The following is a 26,959-nucleotide window of genomic DNA, read 5'->3' as shown; positions in this document are numbered from 1 at the left end:
CTGTGGAGCTCTGTCCTCATCTAATACTTCATGGTCTACTAATTGGTCAATCACCCTCCTAGTATCAATCATCCTCCTGAACCTCCTCTCCTACATAGTTTGCCGCTTAGCCTTTATATGATTCTATTCCAACATGTTCTACCTAACACAATCATATATCCTTGAGGAGGGACTGAATGGTTCCCCCTTTTCTCTCTCTTTGTTTGACCACAACATAAAAAGATCTTCCGTTGCCTCCGTTTCCATGCTCATTTCTTTGAGCAGGAATCTTTCCCCTTTCACTTGCCTCCAGTATTCTCCCTCTACCTGGATCCGACCCCTCTGACCTCCTCCCTGTTCTTGATCTTTTTATTGAGAACTGTCACTGAGACCTTGGCTGTCTCAATTTCTCTGCCCCTCTCTCCCACTCTAACCTGTCTCCCTCTGAACTTCCTGCACGCCCGTCACGAGGGGTCATGGGCTCAAGGTGAGAGGGACGAAGTATAACTCAGATATTAGAGGGATGTTTTTTACACAGAGGGTGGTGGGGGCCTGGAATGCACTGCCAAGTAGGGTGGTGGAGGCAGGCACGCTGACATTGTTTAAGACTTACCTGGATAGTCACATGAGCAGCCTGGGAATGGAGGGATACAAACGATTGGTCTAGTTGGACCAAGGAGCGGCACAGGCTTGGAGGGCCGAAGGGCCTGTTTCCTGTGCTGTACTGTTCTTTGTTCTTTGTCCTTCTTCTAAGTCCAACCCTGATCTTGTGACCAAACCTGCTAAACAGTTGTTTTAACATTGTTAACTCACATACTGACCTCCACTGCAAAGAGGCTGAGCGCCAACTCTCAGGCACTTCTCTTCCTATCTCCCCCTGGACCATAACTTCACCACCGAACATTAAGCCACTATTTCCAAGATGGTCACTGACCACTTCGCGTCTGGTGATCTTCCCTCTGCAGCCTCCAAACTCATAGTCCCCAAACCTGCACAGGCTGCTTCTACCCAAAATCCACAATCAGGACTGCCCTGGTAGACCCATCAGATCAGCTTTTTCCTGCCCATGGAACACATTGCTTCCCATCTTGAACACATCTTCTCTTCACTTGTCAGTCTCTTCCCACCGACATTCGTGATTCATCTGATGCCACACATCATATCAACAATTTCCAGTTCCCTAACCACGTCATCTTCACTATGGATGTCCAATATCTCTACACCTCCACCCCCCCCCCCCCTCCCCTCCACCTAACCAGGACAGTCTGAGGATTTTCCTCTTCTTCCTTGAGCAGAGGATTGGCTTGTCACTCGACCTCACTTTCCAACCGCCCGGTGACCGATATATGGTGATGGCTAATGTATGGCTGGGAATTGCTTTCTCATCCAAATTATGATGTCTGTTGATTTGTCTGCTCCCAGTTGAGTACTGAAGTTACTGTGAAAATCCCCTAGTCGCCACACTCCGGCGCCTGTGAAGGAGAATTTAGTATAGCCAATGCACCTAACCAACACGTCTTTTGGAATGTGAGAGGAAACCGGAGCACCCGAAGGAAAGCCACGCAGGCAAGGGGAGAACGTACAAACTCCGCACAGACAGAAGTGACCCAAGCCAGGAATCGAACCCAGGTCCTTGACGCCGTGATGCAGCCATGCTAACCACTGTGCCACCGTGCCGCCCTAAGAGACTATGGTAATGCTCAGTTTAATGCATGAAGGTACAGTACAAATTCTAGTGATAAAAATCCACATCCACCATTACAGTGCACGGGCTTCAAGCAACGTTCCTTTCTTGAAAGAAATCATGTTAGGAAATAAATTGATTACAAGTAAAATTTGATGGCAATAGGACCAATTAACTTTGTATTTAGTTTTTGTGTCTAGGAATCTAATGACCAGAAATTTCACATGGACCATGCCCAAGCTGTAGAAACTACTGAAGTAATTCCCTCTTGTCCAAAGTAGGGAAAATCCTGACATGCATTGTTATGGCTGAGAGGATCCTCCTAGAGACACGAGTGGCTTTAGACGTACAGCAGCAAGTGACAGCAAAGACCTCCGCAAGTCAACAAAATTCTTAGCAGTTGTCAGCACACTCCTGGACTGCTGTGAAACTTGTACTGGGTATCAGTGACACATAACAGTGCAAGAGAAATTACACTAGTAAAGTCTCTGCCACATCCTCCAGATTCATTGAGAGGAACATTGAACAAACGTCATTCTTGAACCCAGCCTCACAAGCAGTCAGGCAAAACACCTGCAAAATCAACTTCAATGGGCTGGACACCGTGTCTAGATGGCTGAAAATCAACTCCCACACAGGTCCTGATCTCTCTATTCTCAAGTGGCAAATGTTCCAGAGGACGACAAAGAAAACACTTCAAATACTGTGAAGCTCTCCTTAAGGCATGGAAACATTGACATTAATGAGGGGCTGAGGACGCTGCAATCAATCATTCCAAATGGTGATAACCTGACCATTTAGATGCATCTGCATCATACTTTAAGTCATAACACTTTAATGATGAGGCAGAGCAGTGGGGGAGAAGGAAAGAAAAGAAAGCAAATCCTGCACTCTGGATCCCATTCCTTGTGGAACATGTTCCCAAAAATCGGTAGGATAAGTCTCAATCTGTTCAGACTCAAGGCAGAAACTTATGATCCTTGAATCGAGGGACATCTAATAATTGGATTCAAAAATAAAGTCATCAAAGGCAAAAGAATTTTAAGTGAGCCTTTTCCTAAATATCACCTTTTGTGTATATTACCTTGGCCAAACACAGCAAGAATACATACAAAATGTTATGCTACATTTAATGTTTCAAGCAAACATTTTCTTTATGGTCAACACCAAAAGCCATTCTCATTTTCCTGACTCTCCACATTACCAGCTGTTGCGCAACTAAAAAAAGTATTTCCTGATTTGGTGAGCACAGAAAACCTGGTTCAAGCATTTAATTTATTAGATATACCATGAGCCTTTTCATAATCACCAAGACCTTTGGAAGCAACAAATGAACTGCTAATAGACAATGCTTTAAGTCAGGGATGGGAAATCTTTTCTTGGGACCCTGTGCGAGAACCTCTCCGGCTATGTCGAGGGCATCCTGAAACCCATTGTACAAAGAACCCCCAGCTTTTGTCGCGACACGACGGACTTCCTACAGAAACTCGGCACACATGGAGCAGTTGAACCAGGAGCGCTCCTTGTCACAATGGATGTCTCGGCACTCTACACCAGCATCCCCCATGACGATGGCATTGCTGCAACGGCCTCAGTGCTCAGCGCCAACAACTGCCAGTTTCCAGATGCAATTTTACATCTCATCCGCTTCATCCTGGACCACAATATCTTCACCTTCAACAACCAGTTCTTCATCCAGACACACGGAACAGCCATGGGGACCAAATTCGCACCTCAATATGCCAACATCTTCATGCACAGGTTCGAACAAGACTTCTTCACCGCACGGGACCTTCAACCGATGCTATACACTCGATACATCGGTGACATTTTCTTCCTTTGGACTCATGGTGAACAATCACTGAAACAACTCTATGATGACATCAACAAGTTCCATCCCACCATCAGGCTCACCATAGACTATTCTCCGGAATCGGTTGCATTCTTGGACACACGCATCTCCATTAAGGATGGTCACCTCAGCACCTCACTGTACCGCAAGCCCACGGATAACCTCACGATGCTCCACTTCTCCAGCTTCCACCCTAAACACGTTAAAGAAGCCATCCCCTACGGACAAAACCTCCGTATACACAGGATCTGCTCGGATGAGGAGGATCGCAACAGACACCTCCAGACGCTGAAAGATGCCCTCATAAGAACAGGATATGGCGCTCGACTCATTGATCAACAGTTCCAACGCACCACAGCGAAAAACCGCACCGACCTCCTCAGAAGACAAACACGGGACACAGTGGACAGAGTACCCTTCGTTGTCCAGTACTTCCCCGGAGTGGAGAAGCTACGGCATCTCCTCCGGAGCCTTCAACATGTCATTGATGAAGACGAACATCTCGCCAAGGCCATCCCCACACCCCCACTTCTTGCCTTCAAACAACCGCACAACCTCAAACAGACCATTGTCCGCAGCAAACTACCCAGCCTTCAGGAGAACAGTGACCATGACACCACACAACCCTGCCACAGCAACCTCTGCAAGACGTGCCGGATCATCGACACAGATGCCATCATCTCACGTGAGAACACCATCCACCAGGTACACGGTACATACTCTTGCAATTCGGCCAACGTTGTCTACCTGATACGCTGCAAGAAAGGATGTCCCGAGGCATGGTACATTGGGGAAACTATGCAGACGCTGCGACAACGGATGAATGAACACCGCTCGACAATCACCAGGCAGGACTGTTCTCTTCCTGTTGGGGAGCACTTCAGCGGTCACGGGCATTCGGCCTGATATTTGGGTAAGCGTTCTCCAAGGCGGCCTTCACGACACACGACAGCGCAGAGTCGCTGAGCAGAAACTGATAGCCAAGTTCCGCACACACGAGGACGGCCTCAACCGGGATATTGGGTTCATGTCACACTATTTGTAACTCCCAAAGTTGCGTGGACCTGCAGAGTTTCACTGGCTGTCTTGTCTGGAGTCAATACACATCTTTTTAGCCTGTCTTGATGCTCTCTCCATTCACATTGTTTTGTTTCTTAAAGACTTGATTAGTTGTAAGTATTCGCATTCCAACCATTATTCATGTAAATTGAGTCTGTGTCTTTATAAGCTCTATTTGTGAACAGAATTCCCACTCACCTGAAGAAGGGGCTTAGAGCTCCGAAAGCTTGTGTGGCTTTTGCTACCAAATAAACCTGTTGGACTTTAACCTGGTGTTGTTAAACTTCTTACTGTGTTTACCCCAGTCCAACGCCGGCATCTCCACATCAAATCTTTTCTTATCAAGGACCACACACACACAGACAAAATCTGTTTGTGGGCCACACAAACATAAAAACCAACTTCAATCACCATAGTCAGATTCCAGGTCTTTCAATAACTCCTTAAACTGGTGGCTGTTTAACCTTCTACTTTTAACGAAATTAATGCTTGATACTACTGTTGACATTACGTTGCTCAGTCGCATGGACTGTGTGCACAGATTCTCTGATGAATGATGCAGTGACATACAATCAACTTACTTGAATCAAGGTTGAGGAGATTCATTTCTTCCTGGATTAAAGCAACTGAATTACTTTTGAGATCCAACCATAGCTGGACAACAATCGGTGGTAAGAACACTTATTTTTTTCTTTTATTTACACTTTTATTTTTTTACTGCTGATGTAACTATCTCAAACATATCTTCACCTTTGGTGGTGTCAGGCATTGCTACTGAAGCAAGCAAGTCTTCTCAAATCCCAAAATTTGCTGTGATTCCACACAGAAAAAAAACACCAGTTATTTGTTATGTCTGTTGTTTCATCAATAGCCAGACAGCAAAACTTGAAATCAGGCGCTGAATCTTTCAGACTTTTCAATGTCTTGACCCATATCGTTAATAAGCTCACACTCTCAAATAATTAAGATTTTCACTGGAGCCTGTAAAGCTGCAATTGCAACAATGTCCACTCACACGTTCCTTCAGTCTTCATATTTGACGTGCTTCATGCGGTAGTGTTTTCCTACATTGGTTTTTCTCATAAAAGAAACTGCTTCTCCACAAATCAGGCACACAGGTTTGCTTTTCACCTCCACACAAAAAAAGGACACAACACATAGACTTTCTTCTTTTGTTTGAAATAGCCACATTTTTCTTTACTATACTTCGAACAGAGCAGCGGATTTTGCACTGAATTTGTTTTGGAACTGTGAGAACAGCACATGCAACAAATCCTCAAACACATATATTGTGTGGGAACAGAGCATTCCATACTAAATATCAAGACAAAATAGCTGGAGGGAAGTGGCACGTTTAGGAAATTCCACCTAAACATTACCTCTCGTAATGAGGATTGCACATTACTCCTGACAGACTACTCTCAAGCTCCCCGAGGAATCTGCACTAGTCTCAATCCTGCCGATTTTTGCTCCATCAAAGGGGGATACGGCATGCCTTCCACAATTATGCAGAAATCAACCATCTGTGATCAATAGCTCCTAACATCCCAATTGTGCTGTTCGAGAGAAGCAGAGCCAAAAAATGAACTCAGTAACCATGAGGCTGAGTTTTGTTGCATCTGGCAAGCAGGAGTTGCTTCTAAAATGGCAGGAGGTGCATACAGAATGGACAGTCTTCATTGACCAGAGTTTGTTACTGTGTTACCTTCAACCGCTCAAAGGCAGGAGTTCGAGCAGCGTCTGCCCATTTGGACTTTTGCATTCTGGTTTTCTTTGGTCTTCAAGACTTAAGAGCCAAAAAGTGGCTGGGCCGGATTTTGACAGCTCTCGGTAGCTGGACTGAGAAATGCGAGGCCTAAAATAGTGGAGACATATGCATCATATACACACAATTTTAAAAAAATATCATTGCAGGTCAAATGAAGAAGTGCAATGGGCTGGATCCAGCCTCCAGGCCTAGGATTCCCCATCCCTGGTTTAAGCTACAAACTACAGAATAGATCTGATAAAAACAATTGTTAAGCAGCTGTTAAGGGAATGCAGCAGTGTGCATTACATTTGCACAAACTTTAACTCATACTTTCCTCTCAATTAAAAAAAACAGATGTTTGCTAATCTAGAGATATATCTGTGCCGTATTATTTACATTGGGTTTACTCTGACCTATGGGTCTCCATCCATCAAAAAAATAAAGAAATAAAAGAAAACAGAATGTATCTCACTAAGTCAAAGAGATCTACTGAATAAACATACTTAAATAAATAATCTTTGCTGAATAGCGGTCAGATAAAGACCATTTGACATCTCACTGCAAATTCTTTGGCCTTGACAGACTAATCAGAGAGAAAAACAACAAATTACCAGGGAAAATTCTCAACCAAAGGATGCTGTAAAATAGCATAGCCAGTATCTCATTGGACAAGTCATCCATAGAAATGGAAGAATGGTGGACACATGGACTGGAATTTTATGCTGCCCCAGGGGTGGGATTGCAGGTGGGAAATTACATAAAATTGGTCAGCAGCCCCATGCCCTTTGCCTGCATGGGCACATTTTACCTGCAAGAAAGGACTTGCGGGTAGCCTGCTTGGATACATTGAGGCCCCCAAGTGAACAACTAATGCCCATAAGGTCTTCCGAATTCTCCCAACTCTGCTCACCCCAGGTTTCTCCTTACCCACTCCCCATCCCCTCAACCCCCACCCTTCCCCCTCCGAGATTTTCCCTTACCCCACTGCCCCATCCTCTCTTTCCTCAAGGAACTCGGCTTCCCAAATCCTTGTTGGTGCCTGCTAACTTGCTCCTATCAAAGTCCCCTTCTCTGCAGTTCTTTTAGTGGCCACCACTTGCTGGCACTATTGAGACAAGAGCTACTTGACCGGCTGGCAACTCTTGAAAGTGAGTAGCTTATGAGAAGAGGTTCCACAGACCAGTCAAGCAATAATCTGACAGAATAATATATTTCAGCCAATGTTAAAGACTCCTCTATCACATTTCTGGGTATATCCTATCCAACCTGTAGGACATACCAGAGGTGACAGTGCAGATCAATGCATTAAGAAGGAGTAGCCCTGGGAGTCGTGTGCTTCAACTCTGCACCCACAAAGTCTCATTCTCTCAAGTCAAATATGGGTGAATAAACTTCCTGCTCATTACAATCTACAGCCTTCCCTCAACTGATTAATCAGTACTCCATGTTGAAAACTACTTGGAAGAAGGACAAAGGCACAGAAGGTACTCTGAGCAGGGGAATTCAATGAAAGAACTGGCTGACTCCTGAAGATGCAACTGCCAGACTGATCTTGCAGCAGGTGTTAAGAGAACTAGTGCAAAGAAAAAATTTATCTGACCTCGTCTTTGCCGAGCTACCTGTTGAAGATGCATCTGTGCACTAGACTATTAATATGAATGACCACCACACAAACTTTGAGGAGAAGCCATCTCAACTTTACACTTGAGGACAACCTCCTTCATATTATGTGGCATTACTGCCATGCTAACTGGGATAGATTCAGAATAAGATCTAGCAGATGTAGCAAATCAAAACTGGGCACTCTTAAGGACAAGTGGGTCATTGGAAGCAGCAGAATTGTCTTCTATCTCAATCTGTAAATGTACATGATCTAACCCACACGATACCAACTCCGAATAAAAAAAAGACTTGCATTTGGTTAGCACCTTTCATGACCATCAGATAGCCCAAATAACTTTACAGCCATTGAAGTACTTTTTAAAAATGAAATTCTACTCAGTTATAATGTAGGAAACAAGCTTGCCAATTTGCATACAGCCAGCTCTAACAAACAGTAATGCAATCATGACTAGATAATCTGTTTCTGTGATTTTTACTGAAGATTAAATATTGGTCAAGACACTTCGTTGCTCTTTGAAAATAGCGCTGTGGGATCTTTGATATCCACCTCACGGGGTCAAATAGTACCTTGGTTTAATGTCTCATCCAAAAGACAGCATCTCCAACAGTGCAGCACTCCATCAATACCTCACAGGAGTGACATCCTTGATCTTTGTGCTGATGTCCTGGCATGGGGTTTAAACCAACAATCTTCTGTCACAGAGTTGAATCCTACCAACTGAGCAACAGCTGATAGCTTTCTTTAAAACCCTGGTTCAATGAGGAGAATGAAGTGCATAGCAGAAACCGTGCCAGGCATACCTAAAAGTAAGCAGCCAACTGGTAAAGCAACATGCTTGACAAACAGCTGAAGTACAGGTTAAACAATGCCGCAACCAGCAAATTCTAACAAATTTTTACAATCCCCATTCAGATCACGAATAGAGGTGGACAATCTTACTTTCTACTGATCTTCCTTTTGCCCAGGCCAACATACAAATTAAAAAATTGACATTAATTGCTATTCATATGTCTGACTGGGATATTAGAGATTCGCCATGCATGTATTTTAATGCAATTCACAGGAGCAGAACCTGCAACGAGCAAGTCAGGGAGATCTGAAAGTCACCACTCACTGTGTGGAAATGGAGAGAAATCGCTACGTCTTCTGCAGCTACTTCAGGTTACAGTTACAAAAGGTACAGGATTCGTGCTTCAGATTCCTCAAGGTGGAACCATTTTACACTGACAGCAGCAGCAGAGTTGGAGGGAATAATCACCTGATAGTTAGCTCAGAGTCCAGTCCTTTGTGTTTTGTGGATTTGCTTGGTGTGTGCTGAGCCAATGACTGAATATTATGAGGTGAATATGTTTCCACTCATTCACAGGAGGTTCTGAATTGAATCTTTATTTGGGCTTTTGATAAGGGGAAAGTTGAAATTAACATTATTAACAGCAGTCTCTGACCATAAGAGGCAACAGTGAGCAGATCACTGAGCCCTGCACATACACTTGGTGCCAAGTGCCCTGTATATACGTGCTTTTGTTGTGAATTCACCTGATGCCAGCTTCTTTCACTTTCAAGTAAGACAAGAGGATTGTGAACATGTTATAAGAAAAAAGACGGCCAGACACTAACAAGCAGTGTACCTACTGACTAGATCTCACATCGGAGGCAGGAGAGAGCCGCTCTGGAGAGTCCATAACAGGACAGAGTAGTGCTACTGTTAGCTCTGTACAGAGCACCAAGTCCTCCAGTAAACAGCCTACAAAGAATAAACTAAAATCAGGAAAAAAACTGTAAAGGTTTCTTGAGGTATGGTTTTGTTAATTGTGATGTGGAGATGCCGGCGTTGGACTGGGGTAAGCACGTAAGAAGTCTCACCACACCAGGTTAATGTCCAACAGGTTTATTTGGTAGCACAAGCCACAAGCTTTCGGAGCACTGCTCCTTCACCAGGTGAGTGGGAGTTGTGTTCACAAACTGGGCATATAAAGACACAAACTCAATTTACAAGATAATGGTTGGAATGCAAGTTTTTACAGGTAATCAAGTCTTAAAGGTACAGACAATGTGAGTGGAGAGAGGGTTAAGCACAGGTTAAAGAAATGTGTATTGTCTCCAGCCAGGACAGTTAGTGAGATTTTGCAAGCCCAGGCAAGTCGTGGGGGTTACAGATAGTGTGACATGAACCCAAGATCACGGTTGAGGCCGTCCTCATGTGTGCAGAATTTGGCTATCAGTTTCTGCTCAGTGATTCTGCGTTGTCGTGTGTTGTAAAGGCCGCCTTGGATAACGCTTACCCGAAGATCAGAGGCTGAATGCCCGTGACTGCTGAAGTGTTCCCCAACAGGAAGAGATCACTCATGCCTGGTGATTGTCGAGCGGCGTTCATTCATCCGTTGTTGTAGCGTCTGCATCGTCTCCCCAATGTACCATGCCTCGGGACATCCTTTCCTGCAGCGTATTCCTCGGAGCGGAGAAGCTACAACATCTTCTCCGGAGCCTTCAACATGTTATCGATGAAGATGAACATCTCACCAAGGCCATCCCCACACCCCCACTTCTTGCCTTCAAACAACCGCACAACCTCAAACAGACCATTGTCCGCAGCAAACTACTCAACCTTCAGGAGAACAATGACCACAACACCACACAATCCTGCCACAGCAACCTCTGCAAGACGTGCCGGATCATCGACACAGGTGCCATCATCTCACGTGAGAAGATCATCCACCAGGTACATGGTACATACTCTTGCAACTCGGCCAACGTTGTCTACCTGATACACTGCAGGAAAGGATATCCCAAGGCATGGTACATTGGCAAGACCAATGCAGAATCGACAACGCAGATTCACTGAGCAGAAACTGATAGCCAAGTTCCTCACACATGAGGACGGCCTCAACCAGGAACTTGGGTTCATGTCACACTATCTGTAACAACCACAACTTGCCTGGGCTTGCAAAATCTCACTAACTGTCCTGGCTGGAGACAATACACATCTCTTTAACCTGTGCTTAACACTCTTTCCACTCGCATTGTCTGTCCCTTTAAGACTTGATTACCTGTAAAGACTCGCATTCCAACCATTATCTTGTAAATTGAGTTTGTGTTTTTATATGCCCTGTTTGTGAACACAACACCCACTCACCTGATGAAGGAGCAGCGCTCCGAAAGCTTGTGGCTTGTGCTACCAAATAAACCTGTTGGACTTTAACCTGCTGTTGTGAGACTTCTTACTTTGTTAATTGTGCCATTGAAAGATTGATAAGTGCAAGTAAAAAGCCAAAACTACTAGATGTTCCCCACACTGTTATGGCACATAGAATTAAACAGTATAGTAAGGGAATTGTTAATAGACTGACATATCTGACTGCACTGATCAACAGTTTCGGCTGCTACTTTCCAGAGAAGTTTCAGATTTTGAAAAAGAGATGGGTGAAAAATCCCTTTGAGTTTGAGACTCCAGAGTCACTCATCAACTTACAGCTGACTCCAAATGAGAAGACTAAGCTGCAGCACCTGACCTGTGACAGCATGTTCAAAACATGCCACAAATCCATGATCTTATCAGCATTTGGGATTAGCATCTCCCAGAAGTAACCAGTGCTGAGTAAAACTATCATTTTGTCACTATTGCTCTTCGCAATGACATGTGCGAGGTGGGATTTTCTGTTCTCACAAAGGTGAAGACTGCACAAAGGAACTGGCTGAACTCTGCATCTGATATGTGCATTGCCCTCTCATTCTGTGAACCTGATTGGAGTGAGATCGTGAGGACCAAGCAAGTTCACCTGTCACACTGAAGGAAAGTGAACATGGCATGGGTCCCGAACACAGTAAGGAGTCTAACAACACCAGGTCAAAGTCCAACAGGTTTATTTGGTAGCAAACGCCACTAGCTTTCGGAGCGCTGCTCCTTCATCAGGTGAGTGGGAGATCTGCTCATCAACAGCAAACAGGGCATACAAAGACACAAACTCAATTTACAGAATAATGAATAATGATTGGAATCCGAGTCTTTACAGCTAATCAAGTCTTAAAGGTACAGACAATGTGAGTGGAGAGAGCATTAGCACAGGTTAAAGAGATATCTATTGTCTCCAGACAGGACAGCCAGTGAGACTTTGCAAGTCCAGGCAAGTTGTGGGGGTTACAGATAGTGTGACATGAACCCAAGATCCCGGTTGAGGCCGTCTTCATGTGTGCAGAACCTGGCTATCAGTCTCTGCTCAGTGACTCTGCGCTGTCGTGTGTCGTGAAGGCTGCCTTGGAGAATGCTTATCCGAATATCAGAGGCCGAATGCCCGTGACCGCTGAAGTGCTCCCCAACAGGAAGAGAACAGTCTTGCCTCCACATCATGGGTCCCGAAAGTCAGCCAGTTGGCAAAAGTGGGTTCCAGGAAAATACATTTGAAAAACACTTCTGGAGCATAGCATATAGAGAACATATTATAGGAATACTGGAAATAATTGGTAGTTGTTTGAAAAAAAAAGGCGACCAGGACAAGAATTACATATTTTGAACCTTTGAATAGTTTAATCTACCTGCAGATTGTGGTTTCTCCGCAATGAAGAGTGCAACGTTTCACAGACAGAATAGATGCTCCATTATTACCAGCACTATTACCAGCACTGTGTGTGATCATCCCATCATTAGGTTAGACGATTGAATCTGTGTCTGAGCAATTCGCTCCTAAATCTAGTTGTGTGACCATCAGCGTTACAATGAGAGCTTCTGAGATGCCACAGCAATTATGTAGCAACAAGCAAAAGTGTTCCCAAAACCCTCTTAAATGGCATATCATTGGAAAATTAAAATTTCTGTTTGTTATTTTTAATTGTTTAATGTATTAAATGTATTCAGATAATAATACTCCTTTTAAACTGAAGCAGATTTATCATTTAAATATATCTTTGCATTTTCCCAAAACATTCAATAGGATTATTTTATAAACCTGATCATAGAATGGCTTAAGAAAGTTAGTGCTCATTGAAATCACATCCTAAAATGCTTGCTTTTAAACAAAGTTAATCTTTCCTTTAGATAAAATTTGGATGCATTACACGGAAAATGAAAGGGAAGAGAGTTACAAGTGGACTTTGGCGTTCAGCCAGTCACTTAAACCACAACTTCTCCTATATATTATATATTTCTATGTACTTAAATTCGGAAACTATCAGCAATTTGAACCATTTACAGCTCTCTAGGGTGGTTTTTGATAGGGTTAATAATCACACAAATTTAAAAATCACATAAGCTGCTATGAGATAAAACAGAGGTCTTTATAAAAGTCTTCACAGATAAGCATCAAGGCCTTTAGTCTGAGAGAATTCATTAAATCAGACAACTGGATATGGGAGGAAGAATGATATACCCAGACACAAACTGGGATATCAATGATAACTTGTAACAATGATGAACTAGGTCAGCTCACGTGATTAAGTTTTCATGCTGATTGGATATTATAATTAAGCAGGTGTGTAATGATTGTGTGATTGGTTTTAATATCTGTACCTTATGATGTAACCCCAATAAATACTATGAATGGATAGAGATAACTCCTATACCTTAATTGGTATATGCTAATAACTTGTAATCACATTTGAAACTATAACTTCGTCTATTCTTGAATTCTGGACTCTGGCTAGTTACAGGCTCTCTGATCTGTGACTTTCCAGTGTCCTCGCTATACACCTTGAATTAAAAACAGCTGTTTAAGAGAACTCCGTGACTTGGTCTGGTTACTCGAAGAGTACAAGTTTGTGATCAATTAAAAGGCTGAACATCAAAACCCGCAACAATTCTGGAAAAGCTATCAGTAAATCTCACATTTGTATTTATAGTGTTTCATCACTTGGAAATGTATTCAAGTTGAATAAACTAAATTATATCTAAATTGTAGTCAACTATTACATTAACAATTGCATTAATCATTATGCACCAGCAACATCTTGCAAAAGGCAGTAAGATTATCAGTCTTTTTGTGGCATTAGTATAGGACGGATTTTGAACAAGAAAACACCTGATAACCTTCTGACCTAGAATCAAGAGTTGTTACACTGAGACAAGCTGACACAAAGGTCATCTCAAGTTGTTTGATTACAAAAGTTTGATCACAGGTTTTTGCAAAGCAATGTTTCAGTCAGCTATTGAGTACCCTGGATCTCCATAGCATTGTTAATTTTGTAAACACCCATAGATCTCAAGAAGTACCAAATTACAGCAGTTATAAAAAGAGTAACCAGGCAGGAAGGGGAGCTCATCATAAAAGCTATAAATCACCGAATAACAGAAGTGGTATCGGTAAAAATAATTTCTTGAATGATTTCATGACAAGCAGTGGGAGAGGCCGCACCCTGAGTGAGACACAGTCCAAGTGAGAATAATTGAGAATTTGGATCAAAGTGAGAATTTAGCTGACTGAGTGAGTGTTAACTGTGAATCATCTGAAAGCCATTACTCGGAGTAGGGCCTCAATAGGTGTTAATTATGTAAAAGGAGGCTAATCCAGAGAGTGACCCATCTCAGCTCTATATAAGAAAGGGGCTGGTTCAAGCACACAATTGATAAGAGATGCATGAGTAGTGAGAGAGGTAACATCCTGAGTATATTCAGGTATTGATATCCACAGTGTGATAGGAAAGGGCAGGGTGTACAACATAAAAGGCAGAATATACAAACATTAAAAAGCAGGAAATAGGACAAATGTGGAAAAAAGTTAGAAAGGCAAAATTAATGGCTCTTTACTTAAATGCACATACTATTTGGCACAAAATAATTGAATTAATGGCACAAATTGAGGTTATTGAGTATGATCTTAGAACCATTACAGAGATGTGGTTACAACGGGGCCAAGGCTGGAAACTAAATATTCAGGGTAGGTGACTTTTCATAAGGATAGGAAGGAAGGAAGAGATGGTGGGGTAGCTTTGTTAGTATGAGATAGAATAAGTATGATAGCAAGAAATGACCTTGGATCGGAAGATGTAGAAACCATATAGGTGGAGGTAAGAACTAACAAGCAGAATATGACACTGATGGGGGTACGCTACAGCAACCACACTCCCAACAACGGTAGCTATACTGTAGGGCATAGAATAAATAAGGAGATAATGAGGGTATGTAAAAATAGTAGGCAGTACATTAATCATGTGTGACTTTAATCTTCTTGTGATTGGGAAAATCAGATTGACAAAGGTAACCACCAGGAAGAATTCATAGAATACATTTGGGACAGGTTCCTGGAACAATGTGTTGTGGACTCAACCAGGGATCATGCTATTTTGGATTTGGTAGTGTGTAATGGTTCTGGTTTAATAAACAATCTGACCTAAAAGATCCCCTAGGAAACAGTGACCATTATAAAATTAAGCATTCAGTTTGAGAGTGAGAAACTTGGGTCAGAAACAACTGTTCCAAACCTAAATAAGGGTAATTACAAAGGAATAAGGGCAGAGTTGGCTGGAGAGGACTGGAAAAGGAATTTAGCAGAAAAGACAGTTGATTAGCAATGGCAGACATTTATGAAAATAGTTTATGACTCGCAACAAATAAATATCCCAAAGAGGAAGAAGGATTCTTGGAAGGGGATAAATCAACCATGGTTAACCAAGGAAGTTAAGGATAGTATTAAACGGAAAGAAAAATACAAAGTGGCAAAGATACCAGTAAAGTTTTAAAAACCAACACAAGATGACCAAAAAAAGATAAATTGAGGGTAAACTATCAAGCAATATAAAAACAAACAGTAAGAGCTTCTTTAAATATATAAAAAGGAAGAGAAAGGCCAAAGTGAACATACATTCATGAGGAGGCAGTGGTGTAGTGGTACTATCACTGGATGAGTATTCCCATGGCCCCGGGTAATGGCAAGACAGATGATGAAATTTGAATTGAATAAAGATGTGGAATTGGAAGTCCATGGATCATTGCTGATTGTTGTTAAAAACCTATTGGATTCACTAATCTTCTTCAGGGAAGGAAATCTGCTGTTTTACCAGGTGACTCTTAAATAGATACTGCGTGTCAGTCTTCAAGGTAGAAGACTAAAGGCCAATCCCCTGGACCTAATGGGTTATATCCTTGGATATTAAAGGAAGTAGCTACAGAGATAGTGGATGCACTGGTAGTAATTTTCCAAGAATCTTTAAATTCTGAACCAGTCCCAGAGGACTGGAAAACTGCCAATGGAACACCCTTGTTCAAAAAGGGTGGGTGACGAAAAACAGATAATTATAGGCCAGTTAGCTTAGCATCTGTCATTGGGAAAATTTTAAGAGTCCATTATAAAGGTTGTAATAGCAGAGCATTTAGAAATGCATAATATAATCAAGCAGAGCCAGCAGGGCTTCATGAAGGGGAAGGTGCTAATGAGCAGGATGGATAAAAGGGAACCAGAAGATTAATATACTTGGATGTCCAAAAAGCATTTAGTAAGGTATTGCACAAAAAGAGCCCATCATTTTCAGGGCTGTATATTAGCATGGATAGAGGATTGGCTGCTAATTGATAGAAGACAGAGGTGAGGTAAGAGGATTTTCAGGATGGCAACCTGTAATTAGTGGAGTGCCACAGGGATCAGTGCTGGGGCCAAAATTATTTACAATATGCATTAATGACTTGGACAAATGAAGTGAATTAACTATTGCCAAATTTGTGGATGACACAAAAATACGTGGGAAGGCAAGTGTTCAGGATAACAGAGTCTACAGACGGATATAGGCAAGTTAAGTGAGTGGACAAACTGTTGGCAGATGGAATATAATGTAGGAGAATGTGAAGTTATGCATCCTGGTAGGAAGAAAAAAGGAGCTGAATATTATTTAATTGGAGAAAGGCTGCAGCATAAATGATTTGGGGGGGCCTCGTCCATAAATCACAAAAAGCTAACATGGAAAGATAAAGAGAAGGCAAATGGAATGTTGGACTTTATGTCAAAAGGAATGGAGTATAAACATAGGGAAGTTTTGCTAAAACTATACAAAGCACTACTTAGATGGCACATGGAATACTCTGAACAGTTTTGGTCCCCTTATCTAAGGAAAGATATACTGGCATTTGAAGCAATCCAGAGAAGGTACACTAGATTGATCCTGGGAATGGAGGGATTTTCTTATGAGGAGAGGATGAGTAGGTTGGGCCTGTGTTCATTGGAGTTTAGAAGAATGAAAGGTGACCTTATGCAGAACATACAAGGTTCTCAGGGGGCTTGACAGGGTAGTTGCCGAGAGATTGTTTCCCCTTGTGGGAGAGTTCCAGGACCAGAAGGCACAATCTCAGTAAAGAAGTCGCCCATTTAAGACCGAGAGGAGGAGGAAGTTCTTCTCTCTGAGAGTAGTGAATCTGGAATGCTTTACTGCAGAGAACATAAGAAATAGAAGCGGGACTAGGTCACTAGGCCCTTCAAACCTGCCCTGTCACTCAATATGATCACAGCTGGATCATTACTGTGTTCCAGGCTGAGATAAAGATTTTTTAATCAGTAAGGAAATCAAGGATATGGCAATTAGGCGGGAAAGTGGGGTTAAGCCTCATCATACCAGATCACCCAGGATCTCAATGAATGGGGAAGCAGACTCAATGGGCTGAATGGCCCACGTCTTATGCTCTTAACATCTAAGATAAACAATAAAGATGATGTATAGGTTAGGTAAAGAATTGAGAACGGTTTGTAAATTTAAAATTAACAATCTCACATACCAGAAAATACTACACATTCAATTCTCTCACTCTTCCACCATATCATGGATCTTCTATTTTATCCTTGCCTCTGTGCTTGCTTGAAACCAGTTACATTCGAAACTTCTAATTCTCTCTCCATAGATATTGCCTTATCTGCCAAGTATATCCAGCATTTTCTGTTTTCATTTCAGATTTCAAGCATCCACAATATTTTGCTTTATAACTCATTGGCTTAGTTGCTATAATCAGTAGTCAGGTACTCAACTGTTCAATAGTTACACAATTAAATGATCCTTCATAAAACAAATTGTGAAAATATTGAATTAGGGATAGTTCAGATTATAAATAAGTCACATTATAATAAAAATATCAATGTATGTAAAAAGAAAGAAAATAGTTTAATTTACTAAATATGAATTTTGCAAGTGGAAATGACAAATATTCTCGTGAAATTAAGTGACCTCTGCCAGGCCTCACCTCAGATTGTATTAAATCATGTTGTACATTAGCATTCACATGGATATGTTAATTGAATGGAACTGCTGCAACTATTACTAAAAGGGAAAACATATAATAGTTATATGCGTGTTTTTGTTTTTATGGTAAAGTTGTATCTTCAGTGGAGAATTCAGAAAATAAATGTTAATCTCACCCACACTTCACTGCTGGCTATATTTTCTCCTTTCCCATTGGTTTGCTATTACATGAGATACACTGGTGGTGATGAAAATTTTCTGTGATGTAGAAAAGTCATACAATCGTAAATATCAGCCTAGGCTCAGAACTCAATGCAAACATATTACTGCATTTTAGAAGCATTGAATCAGAGAAACCTACAACACAAAGGAGGGATTTATTTGGTCTGTGACAGGGCTGACTCTTTGAAAGAGTAAGTCCCATATCTCCACTTTTTGTCCTAGCGTACCCCAACACTAGGAGATGTTGGGTACACTACATCTCCTAGCGGAGATTAGGGGATTTTCACATTAACTTCATTGCACTGTTAATGTAAGCCTACTTGTGACACTAATAAACTAAACTTTAAATCAATTACCACTAGTTATTGACAGTTTGCAGAAGGAATCTTTCCCTATTTGTTCTTTCAGAACTTCATTATCTTGATCTCTATTCCGTCACCCCTTCAACTTCAAATTCAAGAACAATCCTAACTTTTTCAACCTCTCCCTGTAGCACAGAAGGAGCCCCATCGTGCTCGTGGGTGACTGGAGTAAAGAGAAAAAGAGTTTTTTTTAAAAGAGGAAGAAAAATATATTTTCATGCACCTGAGAGCACAGACAAAGCCTTGGTTTAATGTTTCATCCAAAGATGACGCCTTGAACAATGTAGCACTCCTTCAGTACTTCAATGAATCAGCCTGGAACCGAATTTGGGGGCTTGAACTCACAACCCTCTGATTCAGAGCTGAAAGTGTTACCAGCAAGTGAAAGCTGACAATGTAGTAAACATTAATTTAAATAAACAAATATCTACACATTCATCAAACATATTAAAAGCTCTTTATGCAAAGTAAGTGGCAATGAAAGGCACTAACCCACAAACTGTACTGCTCCTTTTTGTTTGTTTAAACTTTTGTTTGTCTTCGCCAAGTGTTGCACATTTTTCCTCAACTGTTGTGCACAAAGTTTTTCAGTAAAAATGTAGAGTTCTTCTGCAATATTCAGTAAGTATGCATCATTAATAAATTCCAATACTTTAGTACCCTCCACAAGTGTACGTAAAGCATACAAATCTTGTCTCATCATCGTACACACCACAGGAATCATGTTTTCAAACCCATGAGCCACTTTGTCAAAACTGATCTCATCGATGTTGGTCAAGATATTACTCTGCAGCAGATCTTGCACAGATTTGCACTGGATACTTTGATATTTGGTTAGAACTTCAGTTTCTGGGTACAGAAATAAAAGTTGCTGAAGACACTGTGCTTTGAATTGAATATTTGGAAGCGTGTTATTCATTCCTTGACAATTTTGAAGCTTATCAACCAAAAACCTGCGAAGATGTAACCTCACATCATCCCACACAGACAGGGCATCAAGAGAATCATTGAACTCGATGGAATGAACTGAAGTAGTAGAAGGAACATGAAATGAAGCTCCACATGAATTCAATGGAAATACAACACCGCACTCAGCAGAGAGGTCCAGGAGTAGCTGCATGATCATTTCTTCTGGGCATTCTTCTGTCTTCAGAAAGTGAAGCTTGTAATAAAGAAAACAAGAGACAAGAATAAATACTCACAGATAGCTACATAACTGACATCAGCAGTAACCAGTTACTGTTTCTTCTTGACAGTTATAATGATGATATCTATATCAGGAACCAGAGCCTCACAGTACAAGATAGATATTGCACCTCAGGCAACTTTAGGAATATTATTGAGTGCAATGGGAATACTCTTTATACACAAGCTTCCAAAATCTTTTCTAGCTATAAATTTGCAGTTTGTTTACAGCAAAAGCAAAGAATAAATTTTGCATTATTTACTCATATGGTATTTTGAAATAAAATTCCTACTCCTTGACCTTGAAGCTATCTTGGACTGCAGAGTAAGGAATTCACACAAGGGACTTAAATTCTTTTGTGTGCTATTTTTTCTATATTTTTGACTGGACTTCCTCAAAGCAGTCGTTAGTACATTCACTTCATATGTTTTCTGTGGGAAAGCTATTTTCTCACCTCTTTTGGGTAACAAATCTTTCTCTTTGCCCTCTGGGTATCTTGTCCAGAAGACTCAGAGAATGAACAGGCAGTGTTAATACAGGTTAATAGTTGTTGCTCTGAGCCAATGTGCATGACCAGAGTCTCAGGTGAGCTTCCCACTGATTTTTCCTCCCTCTCTATAGGGAAATGATCGATTTAGTTCAGTGTCACCACAAGCGCAAGAGTAGACAATATAGTGCATTGGGAAATCATGAGCATGCTGTGACTACTATTTTAATTTATTAGCCTAATTTCAAAGATATGTCAATGTATATGCTGGGCCATGAATGTATATGCCTCTACATTGAGTTTAGTAATGATCCTTATGGATGAATTGCCTCCTTGCACTTATTTTCCAGAGTTATAAATAAAAGATATCTATCTGGGCAGGGGATCAGAAGGTTACAGAAACCTGTAAAACTTACTGGTATATGAGTCAGTTTGTCTGATTTGCCCACCTCACCTTAAATCACTTTCAAAAAGAAGCTGCCAAACAAGACTTCAGCACTGCGGAAGTGCAGAGGGAGTTGGGTATATGTAAGACTTCTCGACTCCCAATGTGGCAGGCAGGAAGTGGGTGCACATTTCCAATCTGAAGTGCACCTCATGCCATTTTGGATAAGACAATGCTTTTACCCATATTAGGGCCTTTGCAGGTGTAACTAAGAGGCCTATTGCCTGTTTGAAGGTCTCTCTCCAAGATATTCTACACAAGTTGTACTCAGGAAACCAGCCCTTGGGATTATCTTCAAGAAAGTAAGCAACTCACCCAAATGCAAGTACACATACTCCCACAATCATCAGTCACTGCCCCGCCTGACCAAGATAAACTAGACTCCTCCTGCCCAGAAACAATTGTGGTTCAACGATATTACACGGCTATTGGGAAAGAGCAAAGAACTAATTGGCTAGCTCTTTCAAAGATCCTGTACAGCACAATGAGCTGAATGGCCTACTTCTATTTTGTAAACTTCAAGAATTAACTGTTCAAGAGAGTAGCCTACATGATGATCATGTCTGGCAGCCAAATATTCCAGATAGTTTGATTTGATTTATTATTGTCACATGTATTAGGATACAGTGAAAAGTATTGTTTCTTGCGTGCAGTACAGACAAAACATACCATTCATTGAGTACATTGGGGAGAAGGAAAAGAGAGGGCACAGAATATAGTGTTGCAGTTACAGATGGGGTGAAAAGAAAGATCAGCTTAAGATATGATAGGACCATTCAGAAGTCTGACAGCAGCAGGGAAGAAATTGTAATATAATATTTAGGAAGAGGAGGAATATTAAGCAGACAGAAGAAAAACAATATTATATATGTGACTTTTTAAAATTCATTCATTAAGGTCATTTAAGGGCATTGCTGGCTGGCCAGCATTTATTGCCCATCCTTATAGTTGCCCTTGAGAAGGTGGGGGTGAGCTGCCTTCTTGAATCGCTGCAGTCCATGTTCTGTGGGTTGACACACAATGCCATTAGGGAGGGAATTCCAGGATTTTGACCCAGCACTGTACGCCGATATATTTCCAAGTCAGGATGGTGAACCAGGTTTAACTTATTTTTCATTAAACAGCACTTTGCTGCTATCTCTAACTCACAATTTGATATTATTGCATCTCTGTCCACCTGACTACTAAGCACACTATTTCAAACTTAATCAAAACTCATAAAAGGTAGGTAGATTTGTCGGGCTGAGTTTTTACTCCCCCATGGAGTCAAGGACGGAGGCAAGTGAGTACATAAAGTTGCATCCCTGGCCTTTCTACTGACAGCATCCCACACCTCGACCATTTTCCCAGAGGTGGCATTGGAGGCGAAAGGGTTGCCCTTCTGCAAAAGGTAGATAGTCAATTAAGGTAAGTCAACAGCTAATTAAGGCAATTTAACAGAGGCTGACTGGAAAATTCCAGTGAGCCTGTGGGCCTCTCACTGTGTCAAGAACAGGTCGAACTACCTAGAAACGGCCTCCCAACAGTATACTGGAGAATAAGGCAGAGCTTGACGCCTTCCTCGCCTGCCTAACCACAGCTAAGGCCAAAGATCACCATGTGGGGGGCTTTCCCCTCTATTATGATGGCCCACAACTGTGGCCATTTCTTAACAGAAAAATGTTAGTGTTTCGAGGGTATCTCAAGTCGGAAGCAATCTTTCTCATCTTAATCAGCAGGCTGCAGCTCCTTCCGCTCTATTGGCCTTCCAGTTTTCAGAGCCCATCTGCCATGTTTAATTTGATGACAAGCACATCTTCTGGACACTAAATGACCAATTCAGGAAAAATCACTGCCGTTTGACAGCTCCCTGTGTGGTGTAAGGTGAGGACCTCCCATTTGATCCCAACATCAGGGTCCCAACACAAAACCAAAAATCCTGCTCCTCATTCTACATTGTTTTGTTCTGTCATTTTTGCAACAGAGACAAATAAAAACCTTTGAAGGTAATTAAAGTAAACATAAATTCAAGATGAATTTGAAGTGTTGCATGAATATTGAGGTACTTTCTCAAGTTTGAAAACAACAATTTTGCAAATTAGTAACAAATAAGTTGCTAGCAAACTTTTTCACTATGTTTCAACATTTAAAAAATAAGTGATTTACCACTGCTTTAAGAAAGCTCGTCAACTGGTCACATGGAGTGGTGAATGGTTTGACACAAGAAATATTGTAACTGCTTAACCACTGTAGGCAATCACCAGTGTTTTGCAATTTTTCTCCAATGCACATCTTACTAAGGTCTGACTGTAGTTCCCTCATAGTTTGTTCAATGCTGAAAGACAAGAATGGAGACATATAAGAAACAAATTAAATCAAACGTCTTTGATGTAACAAAACCATGCAAAAGGAATGACAACTTAAATACAGATATTTTGGACAGGCAATAATGAAGTGAATTTTGTTTTAATCTTTTCTCTTTTCACAAACTTAGTATAGATGAGGGAATCCGTTTGCCTTGTTAAGTTTACCCTTTCATAGGAACCTATGATTACCCCTTCACAGTATCTAACAGCTTCTTGACTAATTCTAACATTTTAAATTTCACTATTCAATTGGGAAACCATCCTAGATGTCTGTTAAATTTTGTAATGAAAAAGTCCTTCCTCCAACATCATAATTCCACTGACAATTTTTTAAAGATCCATTACACTCTAACACCTCCTGACAAATGTTTTTTTATGATCCACAGCAGGATTCCTGTCACAGTTTTTCTCTAGTTAGATTAATAACATTTATTGTGCAAATGCCATTTACGAAAAACAGTAGAGAAATGCACCAGCGTGATGTCACGCACCCCTGGGGGGAGCATTCCATGGGGCCTGAAGATATGGCATTGAGCCTTTAATAATCTTTAGGTTGATTTTGGGGGGAGGCCTATCTCACCGGCACAAATCCTGTTGCGGCCCACTCACGAGATTTAGCAGCCATAATAGGATTTGTGCCTGCGGAGAACAGACCCACTAAAACTCACCCATTGTTATGATCCCAGCAGATGTTACAACAGATGAAGTCAGATTCCCAGGGTAGAACTTGGCTTGATAGATCCTAACTTTAACTTTTTGTTTAGAAACATGGAGGGTGGCTAATGATTAGAGTCACAGGTGTCTCAGATGAACTTTTAACATAAACATTTATTAAACCAGGAAATATTAACTTTATTACCCTATGCCTTCACCTTCAACTATACCTTTACAAATATATACAGATTTGTACTTATACCACAAAGTACAAAATCTATCTCAGTGTTCACAGTAAGTATACAGTCCATATAAACCAATAGGCGACCTATGGTCAGACACACTACACTCTGAAACCAAGTGACAGATACCACCCAAAGCAGATGACTATGAATATCTCAACAACTTCCCCCAGATATCAGTCATACTGCCAACTGGTCACATGCAAATATCTTTCGCACAAGGGTTTCCAATCTCCACTCCCAAAGAATGTATCTGGGAATTTTATCCAAAACAATGCTTTCACTTGGATGTCTTCAACAAGAATCTATTTCCAGCATTTCGATCTCTCCTTCTGATGTTCCTCTCTCCTGGATAACCATGTGCATTTAAGCTTTGCCTTCCACACACACTCTCAGATAATCAGCCATACCAACAGAACGCTACATCTCACATGCCTGTATTATGGAGTCACCAACCTTTGGCCATCTCCTTGGATCTTCTGGCTTCTTGCAAGTGCCTTCATTCTGCATACTGCAGTTTTCCCTCTTTAACTCAAAGCCTTTTCTTGTGTTCCTTACTTTAACTTAACTGAACAGGACCTATTCCAATTCCTGTTCTTGTTCCTTGACTTAACTTCCTTCCTAGAACTTTCTTTTGACCCACAATCTGGTTTTTGGGACTTCCTTTTTCTCTTTGGGAGTTTCTCCCTGTAGCTCCCACTCTTGCATCCAGTTTCTTCTGGCACTTTCTGTAGAATGACTCTTCTGAGTCATCTGACCTTTTAGCTCTGTTTTGCTTTTTTCCCCCCCATTTGCCCTCCTGCTCAGGTGCAGGACTAGCTTTAAATAAAACTAACTGCATATGTGCACAGGATCAGTTACTGGCCTAATACCAGGAAACCTGACCAACTGCAGCCAATTTCCAGCTGGCATAGGTGCAGAATATAAGATTGTAAAAAGAACAATCTGTGCAAGAGCAGTCTTTCCAGGGTGGTTGCAGGTGCAGAGGCTGCTGAGGTCCATCAAGAACAATAATTCCCATCTCGGAGGACCAATCTCCATTTTTAAAAAGTTAAGTTTGTCTTTTCTTTTTCTTTATTTTCTGGGGTCCATAACACCCGTCATCTTGAAAGAAAGAAAGCTTCACGACTGTGAAGTATTCTTTACAATTGCCCGATATCCATTTCACATAAACATAGCATCATAGACATCCAACAAATAGTTTATTACATACTGCACAAAGTAAAAGTAAAAAGTTAAAGTTTATTTATTAGTCACAAGTAGGCATACATTAACACTGCGAAGAAGTTACTGTGAAAGTCCCACACTCCGGCACTTGTTCGGGTTCGCTGAGGGGGAAGTTAGCATAGCCAATGCACCTAACCAACACATCTTTTGGACAGTGGAAGGAAACCGGAGCACCCGGAGGAAACCCACGCACAAACCAGGAAGAACGTGCAGACTCCGCACAGACAGCGACCCAAGCTGGTAATTGAACCCGGGTCCCTGGCCCTGTGAGGCAGCAGTGCTAACCACTGTGCCACCCCAATGGAAGATGGCAAGATGGAAAATTTCCATCTTGTTTCACAATTACATGTCATAGTATATAATTACAAAGACTTAAACATAAAATCAAATAATGTACCAAGACTAGCAGAACTTTTACTTCATAAAAATGTCATAATTTAACCTTCATGTTTCTATGAACATTTTATGATCTTGTTGCATCTTCCAACCCCATTTCAAACAGGTCTTTTCAACCTCTCTTTGAGCCATGCCAATTATCTGCTCCCTCTGGAATTTCATAGTTTATTCTAACTCTTCAACTCTTTTGCATATTTAAGAACTACATCATTCCATTTCTTGACATTTCTTGACCTGTCTTTTATAAATTGTCCTCTTCCCTGGATTCCAACTGCTGTACATTGTGTATTAACATTGGCAGCAAGCACCTGTAAATCAGTGTCTCTGTTCGTTGACCCTTCCAAATCATTTTGCAATTTCAGTCCCTTTTGTAGACAATTTTTAATGTCCAATTCTGCAGGCACTTCAATTGCTCTGTACTGCCCATTACTGAGGTTGATAGATCAGTACTGTTACTTGGATAAGTTCTTTGCTCAACTGGACCTTGATTCGGCAAGGACTTTTTATTCACAGGAACAACTTCAGAACTGCAACACCTGACCACACATTTTCTCCTTCATTTTCCCTAGATTGCATCAAAGTTCAGGAATCCAATTGTTCTTTTCATGGCAAAGTTCTAACAGTCACTAATTTTGGTTTTTAATTCTGTATTCTATCAAATATTCTGATTCACCAACAATTTCTTTTCTTGTTCAAGGCATTTTCCACGATATTTCATAGCAACCTCTGATGCTTAAAATTCATCAAATTTTAATTGAATATTGACCTTGGTTAATTAACTTCTACAGGTTATCATTCAGACATTAAGTGCTCAGTGAAGTGTTCTACTTTTGGTGACTGTTTCTCAATTGTTCTCACCAATTCTCATTTTTCATTAGCAAACTCTTATTTCATGCATGGAAGTTGGTTTACTATGTCAATCAGGTTTTTCTTCAATTGCTCGTTGTCGGCAAAGTGTTTCATTTTTTTACCACAATAATTTTTAGGAGTTGGTTAAGATCAGCAAGATCAACCGCCTGCTGCAATACAGCCAGTGCCACATTATTACCTCCACTAGCCAAATAATTACCCCATCATAAAATCTATCCCTTCAATAAGTAACCTAGGAATAATTCCCAATGTATCAATTCAGTTTATGAAGTGATTTTCAAAATTGATTTGACACAAAGGAACAGGCTCATAAATCCCTTTATCAATACTTTTTCCTTCATAAAACTATCTGGAATACCAATTGCACCATCAATGATTGATCTATCCCAGTATCTCGTTGGAGGAGTTAAGGGAACACTTCTCCATTCGAAA

At 41.1% G+C, this 26,959-nt stretch overlaps 1 protein-coding gene across 1 annotated transcript in view; it reads right to left on the bottom strand.

The window, feature by feature from the left end:
- The window catches only part of kiaa0825 (KIAA0825 ortholog), a 406,047-nt gene that overhangs the window by 304,748 nt on the left and 74,340 nt on the right, over nt 1–26,959 (bottom strand). Inside the window, exons 3-4 of the mRNA XM_078214786.1 lie at nt 22,939–23,107; nt 19,168–19,837 (exon numbers count right to left, since the gene is read on the bottom strand). Coding sequence (XP_078070912.1) covers nt 19,168–19,837; nt 22,939–23,107 — 839 coding nt within the window. The remainder of the gene's footprint in view (nt 1–19,167; nt 19,838–22,938; nt 23,108–26,959) is intronic.

Source organism: Mustelus asterias, chromosome 6 (assembly GCF_964213995.1).
Source record: "Mustelus asterias chromosome 6, sMusAst1.hap1.1, whole genome shotgun sequence".
NCBI classification, from domain to species: Eukaryota; Metazoa; Chordata; class Chondrichthyes; order Carcharhiniformes; family Triakidae; genus Mustelus; species Mustelus asterias.
Note: the sequence above shows the minus strand (reverse complement) of the source record. Positions and strands in the feature narration are given on the sequence as shown.